At 43.3% G+C, this 26,954-nt stretch overlaps 1 protein-coding gene across 48 annotated transcripts in view; it reads right to left on the reverse strand.

The window, feature by feature from the left end:
- Positions 1-26,954, reverse strand: part of NRXN1 (neurexin 1) — a 1,011,196-nt gene that overhangs the window by 635,821 nt on the left and 348,421 nt on the right. For 24 of the 48 annotated variants that reach the window (XM_083494081.1, XM_083494078.1, XM_083494072.1 and 21 more), the window contains 2 exons: positions 19,760-20,061; positions 14,845-15,006 (listed from right to left, as the gene is read on the reverse strand). In XM_083494081.1, the coding sequence (XP_083350207.1) occupies positions 14,845-15,006; positions 19,760-20,061 (464 nt within the window). Of the gene's footprint in view, positions 1-14,844; positions 15,007-16,066; positions 16,112-19,759; positions 20,062-26,954 lie in introns of all 48 variants that reach the window. The other 24 variants (XM_083494069.1, XM_083494066.1, XM_083494079.1 and 21 more) reach the window with 2 other exon arrangements.

The following is a 26,954-nucleotide window of genomic DNA, read 5'->3' on the forward strand; positions in this document are numbered from 1 at the left end:
ACCATTACAACATTGAAAGTGCATTTTTTCTCAGGCCTGATTACACACACACACACACACACACACACACACACTCTCTATCCTTGCAGTCTTTCAGGCAGTAGGCTGTTGTGAACTGCCCTGAGATCCAGGACAAAATAAAAATAAAAATAAAAATAGCATCTCCTCCTATTTTGAAAAATGCTACTATATTCCCCTCCCCTCAACACACACACACACACAAAAATTATCATTCAGTAATTAAGTGGAGCTTTCACCTATATTTTTCTCTACTTGCTAGGATACAGGTGAAGATCTTAACCAATTCCTCAGCTGCAATCTAAACATTCTTGCTAGGGAGTTAAGCCCAGTGAACAAACACACCATGCCTTACTTCTCATCTATTTAATGCTGAAATGAGTGAAGAGTAGAACAGGAAATAAAACATATGGGATACTGCAGTCAGTTCAGAAATAATTGACTCCCAGGGTATTGACACTTCAGCTTATTAATAAGGGCACTGCATTTGGGCTAGTTAGTTGTATTTGTTGTCAAGATAAGTGCACAAGTTGAAGACATTCCATGCAACAACACCAATTTAGCTACTGTCTAAACAGATTTTTTGCCTCAAGCAAGCTGCTTTATATCGCTGATGAACCAAAAAGCGTAAGTGAGGACTGGCCAATTAAGGCAGACCCCTCGCCCTCAGCAATTCCTGCAAAGCCCCCAATTGCTTGTTCCAGAGCGTTTCAGTGAATTCATTTATTCATTATTTGATTTACTGATTTATGAACAACCGGAGGCAAAACTTCTAAAAAACAAAAAACTATTTCTGCAATTAATATTCTATAAAATGACTGGGTCACACGTCAGGGAAAGCCCTCTTTTTTAAAAAGAGAGATGGAGAGAGAGAGAGAGAGAGAGAGAGAGAGAGAGAGAATAAATTTTCAGTAGCCTCATAAATGTAAAGACACCAGGCACCTGTATCCTTCCTTTCAGCTGGTAACTGATTCCAGAGAATGCAGCTGCATTAATAAAATCCTGATTTCTCATACAAACTTAATACACCTTGGGGGCATGTGGTACTCTCAGCAGAGCTCCACGTAAGGCAAGGATTTTGCGGGGTGGGGTGGGGTGGGGTGGTCCCCTCAGGTAACCTGGTCTCAAGTTGTGTAGGTTTAAAGTTAGAGTTCCCATATTTGGAAGAGCAAAAAAGAGGACAAACACACACATATATAGACACATACATGTACACACACACACACACACACACACACACACAGACATATACATATGTATGTGTATGTGTGTACAGTGGTACCTCGGGTTACATACGCTTCAGGTTACATACGCTTCAGGTTACAGACTCCACTAACCCAGAAATAGTGCTTCAGGTTAAGAACTTTGCTTCAGGATGAGAACAGAAATCGTGCTCCGGCGGTGCGGCGGCAGCAGGAGGCCCCATTAGCTAAAGTGGTCCTTCAGGTTAAGAACAGTTTCAGGTTAAGAACGGACCTCTGGAATGAACTAAGTACTTAACCCGAGGTTCCACTCTCTCTCTCTCTCTCTCTCTGTGTGTGTGTGTGTCTTCTATATATATATATGCAGGACCTCATTTTTGCGCAATAGGGTCTCAATGCTCCAGCCAGCCTCGCACCAAGGCTGGCTCAGCTGGGGAGCAGGAGTCTGCTACCAAAAAATAAAATAAAATGGACATTTTGCCAAGATTAAAAAAATCCCCCCGGACCCACATTTTATCCCCCTACCCCCCCCCCAAAAAAAATAAAAGAGGACATGTCTGGAAAATGTGGACATATGGCAACTTGGGGAGAGGTCGTCACTGAGGTATTGTGGTCCTGAGCCATTTAAGCCTTTATAACTCAACTGGGCCTGGAAACTAAGCAGCAGCTGCTGCAGTTCGGCCAGGACCGGTGAAAGTATTTACCGACAACCCACATAGCTGTACGTACTGCATGTTCTGTATATGAGTGTGATTATGCTCGCCACATCTGTTGGGATGTATGATATAAAGCTGAACACACTGCCAATTTCAGCATTATCTCTCTGTGCTTAAAGACCTCTAAATTAGGTCTGTTAATTTCAGTGGGCATACTCTGAGTAAAGCTACCAGCCCTTCTCACTCAATAGATGAAAAAGGGTTCTAGCCCAGGGACATTTGACATTGTGCTTCCTAGAACACAGGATTTAAGAAGAAGAAGAAGAAGAAGAAGAAGAAGAAGAAGAAGAAGAAGAAGAAGAAGAAGAGTAGTAGTTTGGATTTGATATCCCGCTTTATCACTATCCAAAGGAGTCTCAAAGCAGCTAACATTCTCCTTTCCCTTCCTCCCCCACAACAAACACTCTGTGAGGTAAGCGGGGCTGAGAGACTTCAAAGAAGTGTGACTGGCCCAAGGTCACCCAGCAGCTGCATGTGGAGGAGCAGGGACGCGAACCCGGTTCACCAGATTACGAGTCCACTGCTCTTAACCACTACACCACACTTGCTTTCTACACAAAGCGGGTTCCCACCTCCCCCCCCCCCATTTCATTCACTCCAACGATTGCTACTTCCCAGTCCTCCTTTTCTGGCAGCTGTTCCTGATAAAACCAGTGCTGGTGTTTTGTCCCTCTGTTTACCTTTGGGAGGGATGAGGAGGATGCCCTTTGCGTATAATATTTGCTAGCACACCCAGAGTCACAGAGCTGAGGACCACCTTGTCCTACCCCCTCCAGACTCATGCAGGTGACCCACGGCTGGATCACACCCAACAGCCGTGGTGTTTTGTGCCCATTGGGACAGGTGGGGTGGAAGACAAGGGGCTCAGCTACATTAGTCAAAAAACATTTTGAATGTGATATAAACATGCAGCACCAGATGGCGCTGGAGAGCAAATAAAAATTCTGTGCGATTTTTACAAACTGTTTTTCCCTTTTGTTATAACGATTTAATTTCTGACTTATTTATAGCGGCTTTTTTCTATCTGTAGATCCACCCAAGGAGCCTAACAGTAGCTGAAGCCAGGGTCAATGACAGGTGGCGTCAACTAAGGGCTTGTCCAACTTTTTCCAAGCACAGGTCCGTGCTTCAAAGCCCTGTGACAGAGCACCCTGTATTTATTTATTTTGCTCTGGGGATTTCCCTGTGAAAACCTGCTCTTTAAATCTGAAGCAGAGCAAATAGCAATTTGTGTTTTCTGCAGTTTGCCATTCAGCGCTTGGACACAGAGCTTTAAAGTGTGGGCCGTGCTCAGAAAGCACAGAGGAAAGGTAAGCCCTCATTCAGTTTTTTTGTCCCTGACCTTCTCCCTGCTGAGTCCAGCAAGGGCAACATTGAGACTGAAAAGGAGGAAACTGACAGGCAATGTCACGCCATTCCCCACCTGGTGCAGGAGGAAGTATGGCTCCTGTAGAAAATGGGAGATGTTCAGTTCAGTTTGTATTTTAATGTGAACCTACCTAATATATAGAGGGATGTGGGTGGTGCTGTGGGTTAAACAACAGAGACTAGGGCTTGCTGATCAGAAGATCGGCGGTTTAAATCCCCATGACGGGGTGAGCTCCCGTTGCTCGGTCCCTGCTCCTGCCCACCTAGCAGTTCGAAAGCATGAAGCGCAAGTAGATAAATAGGTACCACTCCGGCGGGAAGGTAAACGGCATTTCCGCGCGCTGCTCTGGTTCACCAGAAGCGGCTTAGTCATGCTGGCCACATGACCTGGAAGCTGTATGCCAGCTCCCTCGGCCAGCAAAGCGAGATGAGCGCCGCAACCCCAGAGTCGTTCGTGACTGGACTTAACTGTCAGGGGTCCTTTACCTTTACCTAACATGTACCTAACAGTACCCTACCAAAATACTGCTATCTTCCAAAATCCACACTCTTCCAAGTTTTGTTATGCAGTGCCCCAAACAACAGCAACAAAATAGTAAGCAACAGTGTATCTACTAGGGTTGAGTGCAAATCGCACATCTGTTTGGTTATGCTCCACCTCGATCACTGAGATCCTCTGATGGGGCAATAATGAGGTTCAGTTCACCATCACTAGGCACCAAGCCTTTGCTGTGATAAGCCTGCCCTGTGGAACTCTCTGCCTATAGGGGTTTAGTAGAAGCCACAACTCCCTTCATTCAGATCTCCACTGTCGGACTTCTTTCTTTTTAACCCGATCAGTATTATTATTTTTATATTTTATTTTATTTTAATTTTTTATTTATTTATTTATTATCATCATCATCATCATCATTATAAATGACTTTAATTACCTTTATATGGATATCTTTGTTGGTTCCGGTTTTATATGCCACATTCTCCCTTTTTGTTTTATTTCTCAATGAGAGTGTGACTTGCAAATGTGTAAATAAGTAAGTGCACATTTTTGTGAAAACAACTTACAGAAAACACACTGCATTAGGAAAAACGGATTGCAAAAATGTGTTCATTAGGCAAAAAATATCGGGGGAAGTGAGCCTATTAGGAGAAATGTGCAATAAAATGCTGATGAATTTTCGTGATGCAGAATTGTGGGAAACTGAACTTAAGATCGTGAAAATGAGGATAATTATAACTAGTAGTAGAAACAGAAGCATTCCTGGCCTGTTTACTGGTTCTGTGCTCTGATTCTACAATCCAAATAAACTGATGCAACTTAGGCATCCTTCCCCTTAAACAGACGTCCTCACTTCCTGGATAAGGAACCACTGATATAACTCTAATCCTTGGAATGTGCATCGGATTGTGGGTGTGGTCTGTTGGCCCAGTGGCATGAACACAAACGCACAACCTGGTCCATCACATTCTGGTACAGATAAGGATGCTTGCTCTGATAGAATATTTTTGTGCGTGTGTTTTTGTGTTATACACGTGTGTGTGTGTGTGTTTCAAAATCTTGAGAAGTGAGAATTTTGAAGGATAGCTGTGTTTCTGCTTGGGCATTCTTTCAAGAAGTGCTTTTTTTCTGGGGGGACGCAGGGGTATGCATACCCCTAAACATTTTGTGAATCTAAGTTTGGCCTCATTGAGGGGCAGTATTTCAATATGAGTAGGATAATGAGAGTATCCCTAAACATACACACGCGTGTGCGCACACACACACACACACATGAAAAAAGCACTGGTTTCAATTAATGTGAATTAGGCAGATTTGCACAATGAGGCATTTTCCTTACACATTGCCCAAACTATACGTGCTAAACATTTTTTTAATAGTGAAATTTAAACTGTTGCAACCTGCCCTGACACCTTCTAGTAAAGGGTAGCTAATGAATTTAATAATAATACAAATAGTATTATTATTATATGCTGCTTTGTGTTGTTTTAAAATGTAATTTATCCAGTTTGGACACAACTACAATTAATGTCCGATGCACTGACGTCTTTCCCCTCCCTCCACTAAAATCTGAAGCAATGCCCCTAGAAAAGAAACTCAACAGTGCTAATCCTACATACAAATTGTTGAACTGTTGTTGTCGAATATCCAGAATTAGCTGGAGGGGGCACTATCTTCCTTGGTTTGCCTTAGCTATCTCCCAGACCTTTCCTAATCATTGGAGAATCATAAAGTCAGAACCTGAATAGAACACATAGTGATGAATCCAACTGCCCACCAAAGGAAGGATATTTTCTCTCCCAGCCCCAGCTGCCTGTCCCCCTGACCCAACTCAGCCTGTGAAAGGAAGAAAAATAAGTAGTGGGTGTTATGTACTGAAGTTCTCAGCCTGGGCCAGCAGGGGGATACTGTAGATAGTTCAAGTCCACATATGCAAATAAGGGATCGAAAGTGACGTTCCGTGATTGGATAGTTACAGAAAATGGTTACTGTTGCGTTCTAGTGGAGCTCTATATAAGCAGGCTGGCTGAACCCTTCAGTTCAGTTCTGTTCTGGCCTGTGAATAAACAAGAGCTGTTTGAAGAATCGCTGCGTCGTCTGATATGTTCACCCACAACTTAACAGTGGACACCTTCATTACTAAAATAGCTCTAAATGGGTAGTTTTTTGGGGGGGAAATGAGTTAAGCTGTCCGTGGAAGGAGAAGTCAACCCCTCCACCATTCCCTGGTGCATTAGTTCAAAAGTTAGTAGTGGTGCAATATTTCTTGTGCCAACCAGTGCAGAGGACTTTTGTTATTAGATGGGAAGCGGCTCCTGATTTCTAATATAATTTTCTTGGCCTTTTATTTCTCAGTTAGATGAGTGGGTGGGGTGAAGACATGACAGCCATGACAGCATTGCCGAATTCTAGTATATTGATAAGGCTATATTTAGGCTTCAGGGAAGTGGTTGTGGAGAACCAGGAGGGAACGGGGCAGCAGCAAAACCAAGCTGCTCGTATCTAATGCGGGAACACATCATTGAGGTTTTTCAGGTGTTTGACTAGAACATTCAACAACTCTGTGTTTGTGTGTGCTGCTGAGGAATTATATAGTCCCAGCAGCTAACAGGACAGGAAAGACTGCAGGCTGAATTAAGATAGATTCACAGAGCAACACTGACGTTGCCCTGACTGATGCAAGAGAGCAGCAGCTGTGGAACCATAGGATTCTGCAGAACAGACCAGGAGGACCGTGGCCTATGGAAGAGGTTTTCAACCTTTTGGGATCCACAGCTCCCTTGACCAACTACATTCTTTCTGCAGCACTCCTGTGGGGCTCAGGAACCCAGTTATGTCACCCCTTGCCTGCAGAGCTGGCAGCCCCTCATCCTTTTTTGAACACCCTCCCTTCTGGAGTGTTCCCTCAGCCTCCTCTCTTCTCCTCTTTCCTTGCGAGTGCTCTGGGCAGCCACAACTTCCGCCCCTGGTCTCTGAGCTGCTCCCCTGCCCCAAAGATATGCGCCTCCTCCCACTGCCCCACCCCTCAGCACCCCTGGTCATCATTCAAGGCACCCAAGGATGCCACGGCACTCCGGTTGAAAACCACTGGCCTATGGTATGAGTGCCCCAGATGAAACCAATTCCCTCTTCTGATCAGCAACTCCATGAGTACAGGGAGCAAGTAGCCAGCACTCACTTTCCAGAGCACTTGATTCAAGACATTGAACACCCGACACAATCTGAACAACAGTGAATAAGGTCCAAGCAGTTTTGAACAATGATATTTATCATGGGGGAGGGTGGCTGGGGTCATCACACAAGGCTGCTGCACCCCTATACAGTCATACCTCGGGTTAAATGTGCTTCAGGTTGAACGTTTTCAGGTTACTGAATGTGTTACTTCTGGGTTTCGCCACTCATGCATGTGCAGATGCTCAAAATGATGTCACGCGCATGCGCAGAAGCAGCAAATCACGACCCACGCATGCGCAGACGTGCAGTCATAGGTTGCGTTCTACTCAGGATGCGAATGGGGCTCCGGAACGGATCCTGTTCACATCCAGAGGTACCACTGTAATTGATTTTTTCAAAATAGCTCCATTATAATTCTCAAGATTTCCATGGGGGGGGGGGGCTCCCGATTCATGCAGAGATCTCTGCACTGAGTGAAAAGTTTGCTTGACCTTTGGATGAGTCACTACGAGCAACGTTAGGTGGAAGCAGCTCTCCGGTCTATAACTCCCACAGCACTAAATCTTTAATCACCACACATCACAGAGCGGACCCAGCTAGGCAAAAAATGAATAATGCATCCCTGACTTTCTCAGATGCAAACACAGCAGACAAGTGGTGATCTTTAAAAATTTAAATTTCTAGTGATTGGAAATGAGAGCTCAAGTTGTGAAATAAAGTTGCGAAGTTTCAGAGTGGCGTTTCCCCCACTCTGGGTTCTCCCTCTGCCCTCCCTCCCCACACATGAATCACACAAACTCTCTTATGTGGCTTTTAAAAGAAGCCATGGATGATTATCTGTCATTCCAGATGTGATGCTACTGGAAAATTGTCTCATTGGTCATTTCCCTCACCCCCCAAGATTTGACCCTTGTTAACAAGGACAGGGGTATCAAATGAAATGATGTATTTTCATTTGGAAAGGTGGAAGAGAGAAAAACAAGGCTGATCCAAGTGTTCGGAAGAGTTCAAAAGAATCAGCAGAAGAGAACAGTGTTACAGAAGACAAAACTGTCACGATTTCTCAGATGAAAGCAAGCCAAACTCAGCATTCATTTAAAGCAAGAATTGGGGTGCGGGGATAGAAATAACCGTAGACTACAAGATTACATTTAGAAGATAAATAATTCTTTACGCCACAATGGAAAAACATCTGATAGAAATCAGTAAAGAAGGATAATCTTTCTATGGAATTTTAATGACATTCTGTTGAGTTCTAGCTCCCAGAGAGAGAATTTTTGATGCTGTTATAGGATTGAGGGGTAGCTTAGATGGCATCTTTGGGGCTGCCTCCAAGCCTGTGATTTTTTAAAAAAATCTATTAGATGTGATTCTGTATGAAAGGAGACTGCCAAGGCAGTCAAACTAGTCTCTTTGTCAAGTTAATGGTTCCAGCCATGTGTGTTAAGTGTTTCTTTGTAGGACTAAAGAGTATGGGTGACTAAGGCTCTAGGAGGGTGGGTTAAAAGGGAGCAAGTTTCTGCCCTTCCCCTGAAGGGAGGTGATGCTACCAGTGAGTGTAAGAGTAGACCTGAGTCCAGTCTTGTCATGACTTGCTCTTTGTGCTGAATGCAAAACTAACATACTTAGGCAGCTTAATACCTAAGGGTGAGGGGCAACATTTGCTGAAGTGTTAATGCTGTGACCCTTTCCACCTTATGCTCATCGTGTGTGTGTGTGTGTGAATTATAATAATATATTACAAGGGTGTCAAAGTCTCCTGTGACCTTCATTTCAAGGAAAGCAAAACTGATATATGTGTGCTGACCCTCCCCACTCCCCAAAATTTCCCACCACTCAGAGACTGGGATGTGCATAACGATATGGTATTGTAGATGGCATAAGTATCTAGATGAAAACAACAACAACATTATTGCCCTCCATTCCTTTTTATCACTGTAGGAGTTACAGAGGAGCAGTGTGATGACAGTTGTCGTTAGTTAGGTTCAGGATAAATATTTGTGAAAGGAAATCTTTCATCCCTATGGAAGGGAATGAAGAAGGTGAAACTAAATTCAGTAGGACTTCGGTTCTACAGGTTTCATCTCGCCAAAAGCCATTTTTATGATAATATTGAAGAAAAGCTCACAGGGGAAACTGAATGCTGTTTAGCTTCTGCAGCCTCTCGCTCCGTTTTTCACCCATGACCGCAGAGATGCCTCAGTGAAAAACTGATCCAAAACTTAAGGAATCCTCTGCACATCCTTACATCATGCTATCTAATAGCCTATCTAATGCTGTAAGGACTAGAAGGAATCAATCCTAACTGCGGTATGGGAATACAAAGCAACGAGTTCCCTACCACATTTGCAGACCTGTGGCACAGACCAGAAGCAGACCGATTTGCCCATCTCTGCTTATTTTGTACATTCTATCTTGTTGGCTTGTGGGACTCACAATCGAGACTGGAGCCCCTAAGATGGCTGCGTGGTGTCTTGTAAGCCTCCTTCTAGCAATTCCTGCAGCCAAGCTGGTGCCAAATGCATTGGTCTGCTTTGCTTTGGACCACATCACCACCTGTTGCTTGGACAGCCCAGGACCTTCATACACAGTGCCCAGGCTTGCACTCTGGAGAGGTTACTTTGGTGCTGCTAAGGCAGCAAAAGCAACGTGGGAGGCAGCAGTTAGTGGTCTTTGCAGCCACAGTGAGTGCTGTGATTCTCCAGTTGTTTGGCCTCACCTCTAAGGCACACTCCATTGAGTTTGAAGACAGATGGATGCCAACTTCTTGATGCATGCTGCTTTCTTGGCAATGCAGCAGAAGGGCTACTCGGGGGAACCTGTAGTCAAGATCTGACCAATCTCTTTAACATAACAAACTGCAGCGTAGTTCCACACAACCTGTGAGCTATGAAGCCAAACACAAGGCAGCAGCAAATGCAGCAGCCCACCAGAGGTTTGACAAAACCTACAATTTTTATGCTGAAAAAAACCAAATGACTTTTCAATCACTTGGAAGAGCCTCAGTACATGCACATGACCAGTGGGCTGAGCATCATAATTTCAGCATGTGTGTTATAGCTCAATCATCCTGTCTGAAATCTTATTGCCATCTATAATTTAAATCATGGATCCCAATTGAATTGAATTAAATACAGATTCAAAACCCACTAAAAATCTAAAGCGATTTGGAGGTTAAGCTTAGAGATCTATTAGTATAAATCCAAATAAGCAGACTATGAATCAGATGGTAAGCCTTTTTAATATATGTTGGTTTTCAGAATACTTAAGGTTCTGAATTAATGGAATCGTTGTTTTGAAAAGCCACTTTTGCTACTTATTTAATTTTTTCATTCTAATCTGCAGAGCTCTTTGCATTGTTTTTTGTATTCACTCTCACATAAACCTTGTGAGGTGAGCCACTGTCATTCCCATTTTACTGATGTAAAACTGAGGTTTAGGGCAGGCATCCCCAAACTTGGCCCTCCAGATGTTTTGGGACTACAATATCCATCATCCCTGACCACTGGTCCTGTTAGCTAGGGATGATGGGAATTGTAGTCCCAAAACATCTGGAAGGCAGAGTTTGGGGATGCCTGGTTTAGGGGGAAAACTGCAAAAATGAGTAACTGAGAACCTAGATCTAGCTTCAAGCCTAGCACTCTCTGGGTTGCATTTAGCAAAATCACCCACTTCATGCAAGGACTTATATTTCCACAATGGAACTGCCCCTCCCTCTGCCTTCTATAGGGGTTTCCACCACCCTCTAGAGCATATTTGGAGGGCTATGAGGGCATGCAGGGAGAGAAGAGGGAGGGGATGTTCAATTGTGCATGCGAAAGCCAATGGGTTGACTTTGTTGATGACAACCCAATCCATTCACCCAATCTTATGTTTAATTTACTCAATTTATCCCTCTTTCTCTGTTTCATAGGGCAATGAAATTTTATGCACAACTCCCTTTTTTATTTATTTACATGCTCCTCGTCCAATTAAAAAAACACACATTTCATTTAATTTAAGATGTCTTTAAACATTTGGCAAAGTTTTTCACAAGATTCACCCTCCCCATCAACTTTTGCTCAGAGACCGCATTTCCCCAAATTATTTGTCAACAATGTGTTTGTATCCTTGATTGTCCACAAAACCATTAACAGGAATGCCAAACTTTCCCATAGGGCTGACTGCCTCCCACCCCGCCCCATATGGAATATGGGGGGAAAATGATTTCCTTCACTGGCAATAAAGTTTCACATGCATTTTGCTAAGGACAAAAATATAGATTTTGAGATGCAACAGACGCTGTCAGATGCAATGAGTTTCTGCAGACACAACAACACCTCTTTATTTCTTGTTAAGGCTCCATATTATTATTAAACAGAATGGGAATATGCCTGTGGGAAGGATGAATAAACATAACTAGGTTTGATAGGGACGAGGAGGGAAATTTCTAAATTGGACCTAAATCAGCCCATATGCATTCCCTTGCTGAATCAGAGAAAAGGTCCTTCTAGTACAGCTGTTTTTCTTTGGTGGTGGTGCTGAACCTAATATGTCTGAGCACTCCCCTCTTGATTGTCTCCAATTTCTGATATTCAGGTGGGTTTAACTTTAAAAAAATAATAATGATCCAAGCCGCATGATATCTTGTAGCACTGTTCTAAATGCTGATTCAAGCATTGCAGGGGCCATATTTTCCAAGTCCAATTGCTTACTCTCAACATTTGTGACCTGATGGCTAAATAAAGAGACACAGCAGTTGCTGGGTTGAACTAGGGTCACTCTATTTAGGAATAAAACCCATTTTTAAAACCCGCAGAGGGAAAACACTATTGATCCTGGAATAAACCTGAGCCAAAACAAACTGCAGCCCTAGGGTGACCAAAACCCCTGGCAGAACTAAGAGCTGAATGGGCCTTTCCAAATGTACATTTTCAGAAGAGTTAGCAATGTGCAAAGCAGGTTCAGGGCTCTGAGCTGGTTGCTAAAGAACAGGAGATCACTGCAACTGAGGTGACTTGTGTTCTTTCCTTCATAGGAGGTTTTTAAGCAGAGACTGGATGACCATCTGCCATGGATGCTTTAGTTGAGATTCCTTCATTGCAGGGGGTTGTCCTAGATGACCATCGAGATCCCTTCCAGCTCTACAATTTCAAGTTTCTATGACTTCTGCTGAGGAGCCTCCTGTTTCCCACAGTCCAAAGGTGGAGGGCACCCACCACACATGGAATGGAGAAGGAGTGCCTTTCTTCAGGTCAGATGCTTGGCTATTTAAGAATCTCAGGCTCTCCAAAAGGGGCTGAAGCCTAGAAGAAGTCCTGCATTGCAGGAGGTTGGAATAGATGACCATTTGGGTCCCTCACAAATCTATACATTTCAATTTTACGAAGTAGACAGCATCTTAAAAAGCAGAGACATCACCTTGCCAACAAAGGTCCATATAGTTAAAGCTGTGGTTTTCCCAGTAGTGATGTATGGAAGTGAGAGGTGGACCATAAAGAAGGCTAATTGCCGAAGAATTGATGCTTTTGAATTATGGTGCTGGAGGAGACTCTTGAGAGTCCCATGGACTGCAAGAAGATCAAACCTATCCATTCTGAAGGAAATCAGCCCTGAGTGCTCACTGGAAGGACAGATCCTGAAGCTTGTTGGAAAACAAGCCTTTCTCGGGAGAAGCTGGCAACTCTCCCAGGCTCCCGGCTTGGTCTCTGGTGACCTCCCTGGCTGCAATCCCTGCAGGATCCAGGCTAGGTCTCGACAGGCGATACTTCCCAGCATGGGAAGTACACACCTACTCCCTCTGCTTCCCTAGCAGGGAAAGGAGATAGACAGAAATGTCTATTTACATGCTTTTATTTTGACTTTTCAGCACTACAGAAACCATGTCCGTTCACTTCAGACTCCTTCCAGCAAGTAACAAAGACTTCCTGTGCAAACGCAAGAGGAAGGTCTCAAATTACACTCTGAGCAAATTCCGGTGCATCGCCCTGTGAACTGACTGTAACATCTTTCCCACAGTCAGTCCCATCATGCTACCAGTTTGCAACTGCATTGCTTCTATATCGTAACAAAGCTGAGGCTCCAATACTTTGGCCACCTCATGAGAAGAGAAGACTCCCTGGAAAAGACCCTGATGTTGGGAAAGATTGAGGGCACAAGGAGAAGGGGACGACAGAGGACGAGATGGTTGGACAGTGTTCTTGAAGCTACCAGCATGAGTTTGGCCAAACTGCGGGAGGCAGTGGAAGACAGAAGTGTCTGGTGTGCTCTGGTCCATGGGCTCACGAAGAGTTGGACACGACTAAACGACTAAACAACAACAACAGTCTGGAGGCAGAGGTTTGAAACACCTCTTAGTGTGCTCTCAACCTGCAGCTAGTCATTCACTTGGAACTATCCATGGTCCTGAAGCTGACCTGCCTTGCTGATTTCTCCATAGGCTCCAGCACTAGGCCAGCACTCAGTAGTAGGAATGATCCCTCTGAGCTGATTCAACACAGATCAGGGGATCTGATGTATACATGAATATTTTTGCATTTCCTTCGTTGGGAGGGGCAGTTCCCTATGTACACGGCTTGTGAGCATGGAACTATGTGTTGGTGGTTGGAGAAACACCTGACAGTGGAAAAGCTCTGTATATCCATTCAAGCTCTTGCACTTTTAAAGAATCACTGGAATGGGATTGTTTAGCAAACTTTATATACCGCTTAATTGTAGTAAAACCTCTAAGTGACTAACAACAGATATTTAAATGATCAACGAGAGCAGTGGAAAACCATTGGAAAAAATTAAAAATAGCTAAAATTATTGGTAAAAGATATTAAAAGACACCATCCCCTATAGGGTAGCCTAATAAAAAATGTTTTAAGCAAGCACCACAAAGAGTACAGGGAAGGCACTGCCTGGCATCAATAGGCAAGGAGTTCTAAAGTGTAGGTTCTGTCACACTAAAATATCAATGATAATTATGTGCTACCTGTAACAGTGCCAATTCCAGAGATTAAAGAAGCTGACTGAGCACATATGGGGGATAGGCAATTCCAAGTGTAAACTACTCCCAAGCCATTAACAGGTGGGATGGAACTCTAGGTATTCAAAGTTAAGAATTTCAATCCACCCAGTCCCAGAATCCATCTAAAACAAAATCAAGTGGCAAATCTACATTGTGAATGCAGCATTATTAAAATATAGCACTGTAGCAATCAAAAAGTTGACCTAAACATCATTTTTTCCCCCTGAATGGCTACTCACTGAATACCTTGAGGCCTCCTGCCTGCATTCTCAAAAGGTGTAGCTCAGACACAGGCTGACCACCTCAAGGAGAATGAAGCCTTGGGGCCATTGCACAATAAGAACGCCCTTCATTCCACACGTACACTTTCGCAAGACGGAAATCCCACAGAGATCCCAAGGAAGAATAGATATGCAAGACAACAGCAATGACAAATCCTCATGTTGCATTCTTATAGTAGAGGTAGTAAAGAATATATCGTTTAGAGCAGGCATCCCCAACCTGTGGCCCTCCAGATCTTTTGGCCTACAACTCCCATGATCCCTAGCTAACAGGACCAGTGGTTAGGGATGATGGGAATTGTAGTCCAAAACATCTGGAGGGCTGAAGGTTGGGGATGGCTGGTTCAGAGGCATTTTCAAGATGAAGCACATTCAGTCGTACAGTAAATCAGTCTTGGTTTATCTATTTTTTAAAAAAGGTGGAATTTGTATGAGGGAGATGGGCTCACATAACCATCTTTGCAATGGGGACTCAGGTGTCAGATTAAAGAAACAGTTACACACACACAAACACACACACAAGTAAGTTGAGATTATGAGGCCCCGGCCTTTGCCAATCGCATGATGGAATGTCATTTATGGCAGTGACGTTATTTACCTCTTTGAGACAGCCCATGAAGTTGTTACTGACTGGTGACCCAGGCAAGTCTGCTGTGCTAGGACTGCCTCCAACATAGAAAAAGTCATCGGAGCCCAACATGGTGTAGTCTTCTTGTGTGTAGCCCGTCGTGGTCAGAATTCCATCCACTGATATTGTCACCTAGATAACAAAGCACAGGGAAAGGACACGCTATACTCAGACCTACATACTGCTGTCCTTGGGATATGCCTGGTTTTTTATTGTTGTTTTTTATATTTTTATTTGTTTTTATTATTGTTATTATTATTTTTTTGAGACCTAAGGCGGAGCCCATTTTCATGTCTGTTTGAGGTTTAGTCTTGGATTCTATCCCTAGGTGCTCTAACTAGTTAAAAGAGTTGTCTTATTATTGAGCTAGTGTCAGCAAGTCCCTATTCGCAACTCAAAAAGGTTGATTAGCAGACACAAAAATGGTGTTAGTAGAATGCTTCCCTAGGTTAGTTTAGCTGGTGTTACATATTAGTAAGTTCAGTAAAGTCTGTCATCGACTAATAAAAAGAACGTGCACCTTGAAAAAACAGAAAACCAAAGAAAAAGAGGCACAAGCAATATTGCCAGCAGCACCATCACTGTTTGCACCATATATACAGCAGCGACTTGTCCATGCAAGAGCCTAGAGTCCATGCCAAAGCAAGAGGGAGGGAAGAAGAGGGGTGAGGGGAACCCAGCAAAGAACGACCAAGTGGCAGCAGCACACTCTGATGTGCGCATGCAGGAAAGCGAGTATCAGAGAAGGAGAAGAAAGGAAGAGAAAGGAATGGAGAGAACCAAACGGCTTTGTTGATGAAGTAACAGTATGTAGATGTGTCACTTCCGTCATTCTCGTCCGTGCCCGCATGCCATGCATTATGAATGGTTAGAGTGCCAGCTAGGCTGGCGGCACGCTAGGCCAGCTTAATCCCTTGTTAGTTAACCACAGCTTTTGATGCAAAATGTTAAGGATGCCCCTCTACGTGTGAGTTCAAAAAAAGAGAGAGAGAGAGAGGAGAGAGAAAGAATTGGACAGGAACAGATAAAGTAAAAGAAAATAGGAGGTCAACAACAGATGAAGAGGAGGTTAAAAAAGTAAGCAGAAGAGTACCAACCGCAGTTCCTCTTTTGTTAATGATGTCTACAGTTAAAAGAAAGAAAGGAAACACACGGCAAACCCAAAATAAGAAACAATTAGAATGATATCTACCGAACAATGTAGTTTGTTTACCATAGCGTGTCCAATGCCTGAGTGCTTTGTGGAGAAGGGGGGAGAAAGGAAATTAAAAACTTGTGAACAGAATAACGATCGTTTGCTTAAAAAATATGATGGTCACTACCAATGTTAGTACATTATTTTGGTTCAGGTAACGGTTAGTAGAATGAAACATTCCATGAATGACATGTTAGTTATTAAGCATGTTAGTAACACAGAAAAAAGGGCAAAATAATTTTACAAGGAAAAATAAAAAAGCAGACTAACAGATACGCCTCCACAGAGGTAACAGCAGTTGTCTTTTCCTGCAAATATATTTATATATAGAGATCGATATTGATATATATACTGTAGAACTTATTTCAGCTCTCCACTGGACAGAAACAGACATAATGACCACATTCCTTTTGTCCTCTTCCAACTGAGTGTTTCTGACAGACATTCAAAATGACTCTCGGGGGGGTGGAACGCCTAAAGCTCATCAGCTGACCACTGCTTCTCCTGACCCCCAAATCCCCCCCAAGCGAATCAGCAGGAATCCCCTAGTACTCAAATTTTTTTTTGGACTCAGCACACAAGGACTTCTTTTCAACTCCAAAACTTCTTTCGGTCATATTGATGGACTTTAGGATCACAGTTTACTGCAATGAAACAAAGCAAATATCCTGACACATAACAATGAGTAGAATGGATTTCTGCAGCTAGCTCTCTGGTCATGCACCTGCCGGAACATGTCTAACTGGTCCTTCTAGCTCCCACCCCATGTTGGTTGCTTTTTATATGTTGGTTTCTTTTAACAGTTTTGGATGAGCAAAGGCAAATCTAGAAAGTGGGCCATTTGCTGACTAATTTGATGTCCATTTTCATCAAAATTAGCAGTGGTGTGCGCCCTTCCTATGCCAGATTTTGTGGCACAAACAAAACCAATCTGGCAATATATTGTTATGCATTGGCCCTGGTCCATTTATCACCTTAAACCACAGTTTAAAATAAATTGTGGTGTTGCAGGCTGCTCAAAAGTATCAGATTTGGTCTGCCACTCCTGCTGAGGAGGAAATGCTTCCAGTTTATTTTTCTTCAAATAAGACATGAATGGTAAGCCAGGAACCTTGGATTCCATCTGTGGCTTATTCAGAGAGAAACAAACCATGACTGCTAGTTCTTATGCAATGCAGGACCAGCCCAATACATTTTGGCACTTGAGGCAAACCACAAAATAGCACTCCCCTCCATGCTAGGGAAAAAGGGGTAAGTGAAGATCTATAACATGAACAAGGAGGGCAATAAAGATCTACATTGGATCTACTGTCCCTGTGGAGCTTGCCTTCCAAGGCTGTTACCTCACCTTGCCACATGAAAGGGCCGGCCCTGATGTAATGTGAATCCTGTCTCTGCTTAGTTTCCTCTCCAGAGTAACAACAGCAGGAGCAGGAGAGGATTGAAAGCTTGGAATACCAAGCAGCAGACCATTTGCATTAAACCACAGCTTATTTTTTAACCACGGTTGAATGGGACGTGTGAACCAGGTCATTGTTATGATTATAGTTGTGCAATATGTGAATGACTTTATCATTCTTAAGCTCATAGCACTTCAATCAAACCAGGGGTGAGGAAGCCTGAACGAGTTGTGGTTCCTCCTACCATATTTCCGGTTTAATGTCTGAAAATGGTTTTGGATAAGTCATATACTGCTTCTGAAGCTGGAGCATGTACATCTCAAGCCTACATCTTTTTATAGTGAAAGAGAAATAAAGGGAACTACTCATTGTACTTCCTTTCCCACTGTTTCACCGTCATGTTAAAAGCCACTCTAGTTAAGATCCCTTGTATATTGCCCTGTGACATCACTGCTGCCTCCTTCATGATAATTTTAATCCTGGTTAGGGCACTTATGAAAACTTCAGGCCACATGATCCTTCTGACAGCCTATTTAGCATATCACACAAGCATTGTCCAATCACTATGCGAGCAAAGGCCTTTACATAGGTCTATGAACTTTATGGAAGTGGTAGTGACCATACTGCATGAGGTGCATATAAAAGAAAGTCTAATTAAGCCTAAAAAGGCAGTGATTTGCCTACAGGTACCCAAGAAGCTTCATGACAAAAATGGAGATACCAATATCAATACCAATAACCATAACCTGTAGCATAGTTACTGTAGTATACTAACATCCAAAAGGATTATCAAATGGATACCAGGCATGTTTATATTCCAATCTCAGCCCTATAGGTTCACTAGATGCCCCTTTAGCAACTCGCTATATTTAATCTGAAAATTTCCTTCAATAAAATAAGAGCAAAACACCCAGCCAGCTGCTTTAAAAGTGGATAAAGTAACGATGGGGCTGCCAAGAATTTCTGAGTCGTAACTCAAGCTGAAGTTGTCTGGAAAGCAAGTCAGATATAATGTTTTAGAACAAATGCTTTAAGATGCAATCCTGTTGTTAAATGTCCATTGATTTCAGTGGATTTTTTTTATTCATTTATGTATTTAAAAGCATTTATAAACTGCTTAATGTTTTAGAAATCTTTTAAGTGGTGTACAATAACTTATTGCATACCAATAACTTATGTGTACAGCTGCAATCTTAGGGCATAAAGCGTTGGTATACATTTTAAAATGCTGTTTATATGTAATTATCTTCTGTGTGTGACATATGCAGCATTTCTTGTGCATAAACCCATCAATATTGCACTACCACCACACTCAGTAGGATATCACTACCTCCACATTCCCATCAAACGGTCACACTTTGTAGCTGCAAATTTAGTTCCACCACCCAAATGAGTGTGAAATTCATGTGGTTGGAGAAATCCCGTATAAAGGCCAATGCTTCTGCACCCGTGAAGAACCGGTGCATCACAATAAATGAGACTATAATAAATAGCATGACAGAAGAAGCTCCCAAAGATGAGTGAGGATTATCTGGATAATGTAAGAAGTCTATAGAACTCATGAGCAGTTTGCAAGCTAGGTTCCTGGGAAGAGAACTATAGCTAGATATGTGCCATAGGCCTCCCACCAAATGTAATGCCTAGTGTGCAATAAAACATGTATATCCTGGAGAACATTCCCATTGATTAGCTAGAAACGGCCATATTTTCATCATTAACACACAGCTGTGCACGTGAGGTGATTAGTGTTAGATATTTGGATCTATTAGGTATTATGAATTGTCTATTATTTGTCTTATTATGCATTATAATTTATTTCCCACATGAACATTTCAGCTATGGTTTTATTGAATTAATTCATGGACCACAACAATTTTATCATAAGGAGTTATGTTTTGTCAACAGAAAGATATGTTGCCTGGTTAATTACAAATATGAAACAGTTCCCTTAAAAAGAGAGAGAGAGAGAGACTGAATTGGTCTCCCATTATAGCAATAATATTTCACCCTTTTATCATCTCCTTTAAATGCATATGTGTATTTAATACACATATATTTACACACATGCACAATTCTACAATTGTTGAAACAACCCTGGCCCGCAATGTCTTTCTAGGTGTGCCTGTGCTCATGTGTGGTTTAATTGACCCATCTCTTGGTAACACGTTGAAATCTACATTTCAGAGGTCAGCTAAACACTCAATGGCATGTTGTACTAACTGCAAGATCACCAAACACTTAGCTGTGGCAAAAGCAAAGTCAGTTATTGCTGTATCCATTCTACTGTTACCTGACGCAGATTTCTGGTTACTTTGACATCATGCCAGGCATTGTCATTAAATTTCCCATTCACAGGTTCCACTAGCGCTTCAAAGGCCCCTGAGCCCAAATTAATAACCAAGGAGACCGCTCCGTTTTTCAGGGCAAGGTTGACATAATCGGCCGATTTTCCAGTGTGAAGCATCAGTCCATTCCTCTGAAGGGTTTTAAAGGACAGAGTTATTTCGTCACTGCTGCTCTGGATAGGATTCTGGGACAAGTCGTAGCAGAAATACTCTGACCCTTTGAATGTCGCGATGTATTCTTCTTTTCCTAAATAAATAAAGAGAAAGATAAGGAGAAGGAGAGAGAGACAGAGAGGGGAGGGGAAAAATAACTCTGAATCAGTGGATCTAAAATAAATACAATTCACACACAAAAAAAACATACTTTGCTTTCCTAACATCAGCAACAGGAAATTATTTTTACAAAAGAAACGTAATTTCCCTTTGCAAAAAATACAAAAGTTGTATTTTTACTCATGGCTTTATGTGCTATTATTTTGGCAGAAAATTGTTGCATGGTGGACTCCAGCCCCAATGTATCAATGAAGACTAGTGTGTTATTCCTCTCCATTGCCAAAGTTTCTGAGAGCTGCTAGCCTGCATCAAACCATGATAGTGGCCCACAGTATTCTCTCAAACGCAGCACACTTTTACTTTGAAAAAAAATGCCAATTTGAATTTCCATATTTGATATTTTGATGTGGGTTATTTTTGAACTGAAAATTTTGGGTGTGACATTTTATTATGTCATATTTCTGGTCATTTCGACATGTTGGCATCTCTTGGTCATATTTTATTTTGGCTGGGTCTAACGGGGAGGCGGGGAATAATAAACTGGCAGTCTGCCATCAAATATTTTCAAATTTTAACAGTCATTGCATGTCAACTAACAGGTATTATTACCCAGTCCAAAACACAATTGCATAGTAACTGTCACTAAAAAATATAACTGTGTACATGAACCACTCCCAGGTAAAACAACAGCAACGGTTGGACAAATCAGTGCTTTCATTTTATTGATGGCGGGGTCTTTGTATCAGTGTAAATTGGACCCCACGGAAGACAGCTTTAAGCCTGAGCCTCAGTATTTTCAGAAGCTCCTTCACGGCAGCACAAACGTTTACCATCTGCTAGAGGATTAGGGCAGCTGTAGCATGTAACATTGAGAGGGATTTCAGCTGACATCCATACCAGATTAAGGGCTCCCTGGACCAGCGTTAAATGTAGTGGAGGGATGCAGCAGATGTGGTGATGTGCAGCCATTGAAAAACAAGGTGTCCTATAAAAGGAGCTCACTCTCTTTTACAATATGCAAAACGGGGTTGTATATCCTCAAAACGCGGAGTCGCTAAGAAGTATGTTAATAATGATTGTTGTTAACGTCTTTGTCAAAGGACCTGGTGGTTTACAATGACAAGCAAAAAACACAGCCTCGTCCGCCAAAGTATTTTACAATCTGAATTAGTTTATAATCTACACAAAAGAGATCTGAAGATGGGTAAAAGTAGAAAGAAGGGACTGGGAATGTCCAAACTGGATAGGATGTGAAACTAAAGGAAACGGTGGTCCTTTCCTCCAATGCTAATAATAATAATAATAATAATAATAATAATAATAATAATAATAATAATAATAATAATAAACACCCTTTCCCTTAAAGCTGCTGATAGCCTTTGTGGCTGGGTTAAAAACTGATTGCAAAATGTGTATCCCTATAACTAAAAGCATCTGTGGGTGGGCAAGAAATAATTTCAACAGTGGGAGTCAGCGGCGTAGCGTGAGTTGTCAGCACCCGGGGCAACGCAAGTAATTTGCGCCCCCTAACCCGGGGCAAGGCAAGTAATTTGCGCCCCCCCCAACCCCTAACCTGCGAGTTGCCGCGCAAACAACGCTGCTTGCCCGGAGGAGGATGGAGGCAGAAGCAGCCGTCGCCTGTGGCTGGGCCGAGGGGATGGTGGCGGCGGCAGGGTGCAGAGGCTGCCCGTGCCCGGCCAGGCGTCGGTGGCGGCGTCGGCGCTGCTGCAGCGGCTGCTCCTCCTGCGAGCAGTGAGCGGAGCGCAGCCACAGCGACGGCGGGGGGCGCGCGCGCTAGGGCGCAAGGCTGGCGGTGGCGGCGGGGAGCCTGGCGGAGGAAGGAACTTGTCCCTTCCCTCTGGACTCGCCCCCCCCCAGATGTTGCGCCCGGTGCGGTCGGCACCCCTGGCACCCCCCACGCTACGCCACTGGTGGGAGTGTCTTGGAAGGATGATTAACCTCTCCACACTCAGTGCAAGGGGAACGCCCATTTCTGCATGTGGCTGCTTTTAATATTGGAATGGGATGTTGGGAGGTCTGGCCATGGATTCCCCAGTGTTTTCTAGATCGGCTCTCAATTCAAACATTGGGAGCAGGTCCCAGAGGGACTGATAGGAATGATGAGGCAAGGGAAGGAAACAAGAGAAGACAGGGTGGGATAGAAGAGGCAAGGGTGATATGGGAAGAATGTGAGACGCTTTGTTTTGGTTACAGACGAGGACTGTAGTTGGGTGACATCTGGACTATTGCAACAGTCCCGGTGAACGCACACAAAATCGCACTTCTCAATTGATAGCCCGAAACATGTGCAAACTGCCATAGCGTGAAGACTTTGCCAGCTGCCCGCCAAGAAACATAGGAACATGAGAGGCAAACCACTGGTTCATCTAGCTCAATATTGTCCACACCAGGAATGGTGAACCTTAAGCCTAAAACTCCAAGCCCTTGGGACTCTCCCCAGAACACAGCCCTTCCCATGCCACACCTCTTACTGACCATATTTCCCCACCCCTCTGTGTAATGTTTGGCCATTTTTGCTTGCCTGGGATGTATATTTGAACTGTGATAATGTCTCTTACTTGCCCGGACGTGTGGATAGAAACCTCTGGATTTGTGCATGGCTGCAATGTAGCCTACTGCACAAAGGCAAGAGGGACTTCTCTTGCTCCACTCACTTTTTGCCCACCACTGGTATATGGCCCTTGGAAGGTTTTCTATGAGAGAATGTGGCTCTTGGGCTGAAAATTGTTCCCCACCCCTGGTCTACATGGATTGGCAGTGAATCTCTAGACAGGGGACTTCCTCAGTTCTATGTGGAGATGCTGGGGCTTCAACGTAGGATCTTCTGTGAGAAATGTCATTCATTCCCCATGTGAGTGCTCTTCCGGTGACACTGTTTCATTATGTAAAGAACCACCTCCAGAATGACCAGCCCAAAGCTTAAAGTTTAACCATCCGAACCAGATCCAATAGTGCCAAAGACTGCAATTTTTCAGTACAGTGGTACATCTGGTTAAGAACTTATCTCGTTCTGGAGGTCCGTTCTTAACCTGAGCTACCAGTTTAGCAAATGGGGCCTCCCACCACCACCGCACGATTTCTGTTCTCATTCTGAAGCAAAGTTATTAACCCGAGGTACTATTTCTGGATTAGCAGAGTCTGTAACCTGAAGCATCTGTAACCTGAAGCGTCTGTAACCTGAGGTACCACTGTACTTCACTCTCCGTACTTCAAAAATATTGGAGACAATATGAGCTGTACATAAGCAATTGTCAAGAACTTTCATTCTTTGTCAAGCTCTTGAACATCAGAAATGTTTCTAACAACAATTGATTGGTTTCTTATTTCCAACTTTTGCTGCCTCCACAATGTTTCTCTCTCTCTTTAGCCTCAACTTTCAGATTTTTGTTTGTTGCTTAACAGCCCTTTCGTAACAGGCAGTTATGCACGACAACTACTGCCAGTGTTTATGTGTCCCGACCACAATCTGTAATAGCTATACAGGCTAATGTGAAAGACCACAAATCACAGTCTTGGATGCAGATACTGAACCCTGGCAGAAAAGCGGAGAACAATTCCTAGAATACAATCCACAATAAAATTTGCAACATGATGACCTGAGGAAAACAAGAAACTTGGCATCAAGTTGTGTGGAAATGGTTGATCCCAACAAATGATTAAGTGAGAAAACTCATGATATTTTTTAAAGGTATCAAACATCCTCAACCAGTGTATACAGATTCTATAGGAGACAAGATAAATCTGGGGCACATGTGTAGAAACGTCTGTGGTGGGTAGAACTACAATTGCACCCTCACATATTGTATGAATGCAAAGAGCACATCTTGTAATATAAAAATCATTTCCATTGTGCAATGTATTTTGGAGGCAGTATGCCTCTGAATTTCAGTTGCATGGGAATCTGATAGGCCATTACAAAAGGTAAAGGTAAAGGACCCCTCGATGGTTAAGTCCAGTCAAAGGTCACTATGGGATTGCAGTGCTCATCTCACTAACAGGCTGAGGGAGCTGGCATTTGTCCACAGACAGATTTCTGGGTCATGTGGCCAACATGACTAAAGTGCTTCTGGCACAACGGAACACCATGACGGAAAACAGAGTGCACAGAAATGCCGTTGACCTTCCCACCGCAGCGGTACCTATTTATCTATTTGCACTGGTTTGCTTTTGAACTGCTAGGTTGGCAGGAGCTGGGACAGAGCAACAGGAGCTCACCCCGTCACAGGGATCTGAACCGCTGACCTTCTGATTGGCAAGCCCAAGAGGCTCAGTGGGTTAGACTACAGTGCCACCCGCATCTTGCTGCAAAAAGAGTATGCTGGATTAGATGAGCCCTTGGTCTAATCAAGCAGGGATTTTCTTACGTTGTGGATGTTCACCAGCTGGCTTTTGCTTTCCCATCCACAATTCCCACCCTGCCTCTAGCTGTCTACTTCGGAATTCAGGAAGTGACATCCGCTCAAGTTGCAGTCCTCTTCCTCATTGCACCAGCCCAATTCCAACTCACCATATTTAAAATGCTAAAGGTTATTTTTGGATATTTAGGCTCAGTCACAGAACAAAGGGTGGTTTTAGTTTTGACTCTGCTGGACAGAGATAATTATCCAGTCCTTGCCTGTTTCATTCTTGGTAATGATCCCCACCCCCATTTTCACACCCCATGTGCCTGGAATTAGCAAACGTTTTAAAATGAAGAAATAGCTACATGCTATGGGACGTGGGTGGTGCTGTGGTGTAAACCACAGAGCCTAGGGCTTGCTGATCGGAAGGTTGGCGGTTCGAATCCGCATGACGGGGTGAGCTCCCGGTGCTCAGTCTCAGCTCCTGCCAACCTAGCAGTTCAAAAGCACGTCAGTGCAAATAGATAAATAGGTACCACTCCGGTGGGAAGGTAAATGATGATTCCATGTGCTGCTCTGGTTTCACCAGAAGTGGCTTAGTCATGCTGACCACATGACCCGGAAAAAGTGTCTGCAGACAAATGCTGGCTCCCTCAGCCTGTAAAGTGAGATGAGCGCCGCAACCCCAGAGTCATTCATGACTAGACTTAATTGTCAGGGGTCCCTTTGCCCTTTACCTTTATGGACACATAATGCGCATAGCTGTCAACCTTCCCTTTTTTTGTGGAAAATTCCCTTATTCCAGTGCCGTTTCCCGCTGCTTCCTGCTGCTATCCCAGATTGTTAGATATCCCGTAGACTGTCCCCAGAACAGGTGAGGCTGCTGATCCCTTATTTTCAAATCTGAAAGTTGACAGCTATGATAATGTGTAGTTTGGCCCACTCCAGCCAACATAAATTGGGAATTGTAACTGAAATGGGGTGCTCTGTCTGTCAGTCAGGGGCAGAAATAGCCTTAAAAGGGATAGCATGTCTGATACCTTGCAGGCATACACACATCCCAATTCATTGTGTAGTGTCAAATATAGAAAGGGCTACCAATGCACCCTCTCTCTCTCTCTCTCCAATGTGGAATCACCTTGGGGCAATTTTTCAGGTACTCTCCTCACATGACAGAGTATGGCTGCCACAGGTCTAGGGGCCTGTGCAAGAGTGACTCCCATGTAGCTACCAGTTCATGTTTCAATCTGTGAGTAAAGTTGTGCAAGCTATTGTGAAGGGCGTCAGAAATGATCCAAATGTTGTAAACAAATACAGAGCGGTGGGGATCTTGGAAACTATTCAAGAAGCTGAACACCTTTTGTGCCTCCTGTCAGGCCCTTCTGTAAAGAACCAAGGTGAATTCTTTTGACCCCCCTCCCCCCCAAGGCAATTTCCTTGAGGAAGGACACAAAAAGCCAAACCAGCAATTCTGACCCCTTTGCTGCAGGAGAAAAGGCAGCTAGCATTGTCATCGGAAAGATCAAATCAGTATCACCGGTACTGACAAATATCTCTTTAATAGATGTCTCAGTGGAGGTCTATCAGTAAGTCCCAGCAAGGCAATCTCTGGATTCTTATTCTCTGGCCATTAGTTTCTCCTTCAATCAATAACCCAGTGGATTATGCACTCAACAGGATATGTTTCTGGTGCTTCCTAACAGATTTCCATTTACTCTAAGAGCCAGAAACAAGGTTTTCATATACTACCATGCCAAGGTATCTTAGAAATAACAGCCACACATTTCTTTGCCCTTAGCAATGCTCTGTAACAGATGGCTTGTGCAACAAATTTGGCTCACCTTGCTTTTTACACTGGACTCTTTCCCTTTCCCTACTGATGGTTCCATTGACATTACTCCTGCAATGCGCAGCCTTATCCAAAGAGTGACTTGGGAGCATTGTTAGCAGGGTTAGAATCATAGAATTGTCAAGCTGGAAGGAACCCTGAGGTCCATCTAGTTCAACCCCTTGCAATGCAGGAATATGCAGCTGTCCCATACAGGGATCAAACTTGCAACCATGGTGTTTTCAGCACCATGCTGTACCCAACTGAGCTATCCAGCCTTGCCCCCTGCTTATTTCCCTTCCTTTAGGAAAACAAAAACATAAACTTTGCTTGTAGGGCAGCTGGACACACCGCATAACCAATTGTTGGAGATAGCAAGTCTTCTTATAGTGCTTACTGCTTTTGCAAACCTTATTGTTAGTTGTTGTACGTCAATTTTTATTACTGCATTTTGATATGATTTTATCTGCCATGCTGCTTTGGTGTTTTTTTTATTGATACCTTATATAAGCAAGCCTGTAATTGTGATCCATCTTATTAGTAAGTATAAGTGCTTTAAAATTACTTATGTTTTATGTTCAGAATTGCATATTTGTTCTAAATCATGCTCTGTCCATGTTTCCATGCATAAAATGAATTATGTGTTTTATAAGTGTTAGGTTTTATTTTATTTCTTTT

Source organism: Podarcis liolepis (assembly GCF_965112155.1).
Source record: "Podarcis liolepis genome assembly, chromosome: 3".
NCBI lineage: Eukaryota > Metazoa > Chordata > Lepidosauria > Squamata > Lacertidae > Podarcis > Podarcis liolepis.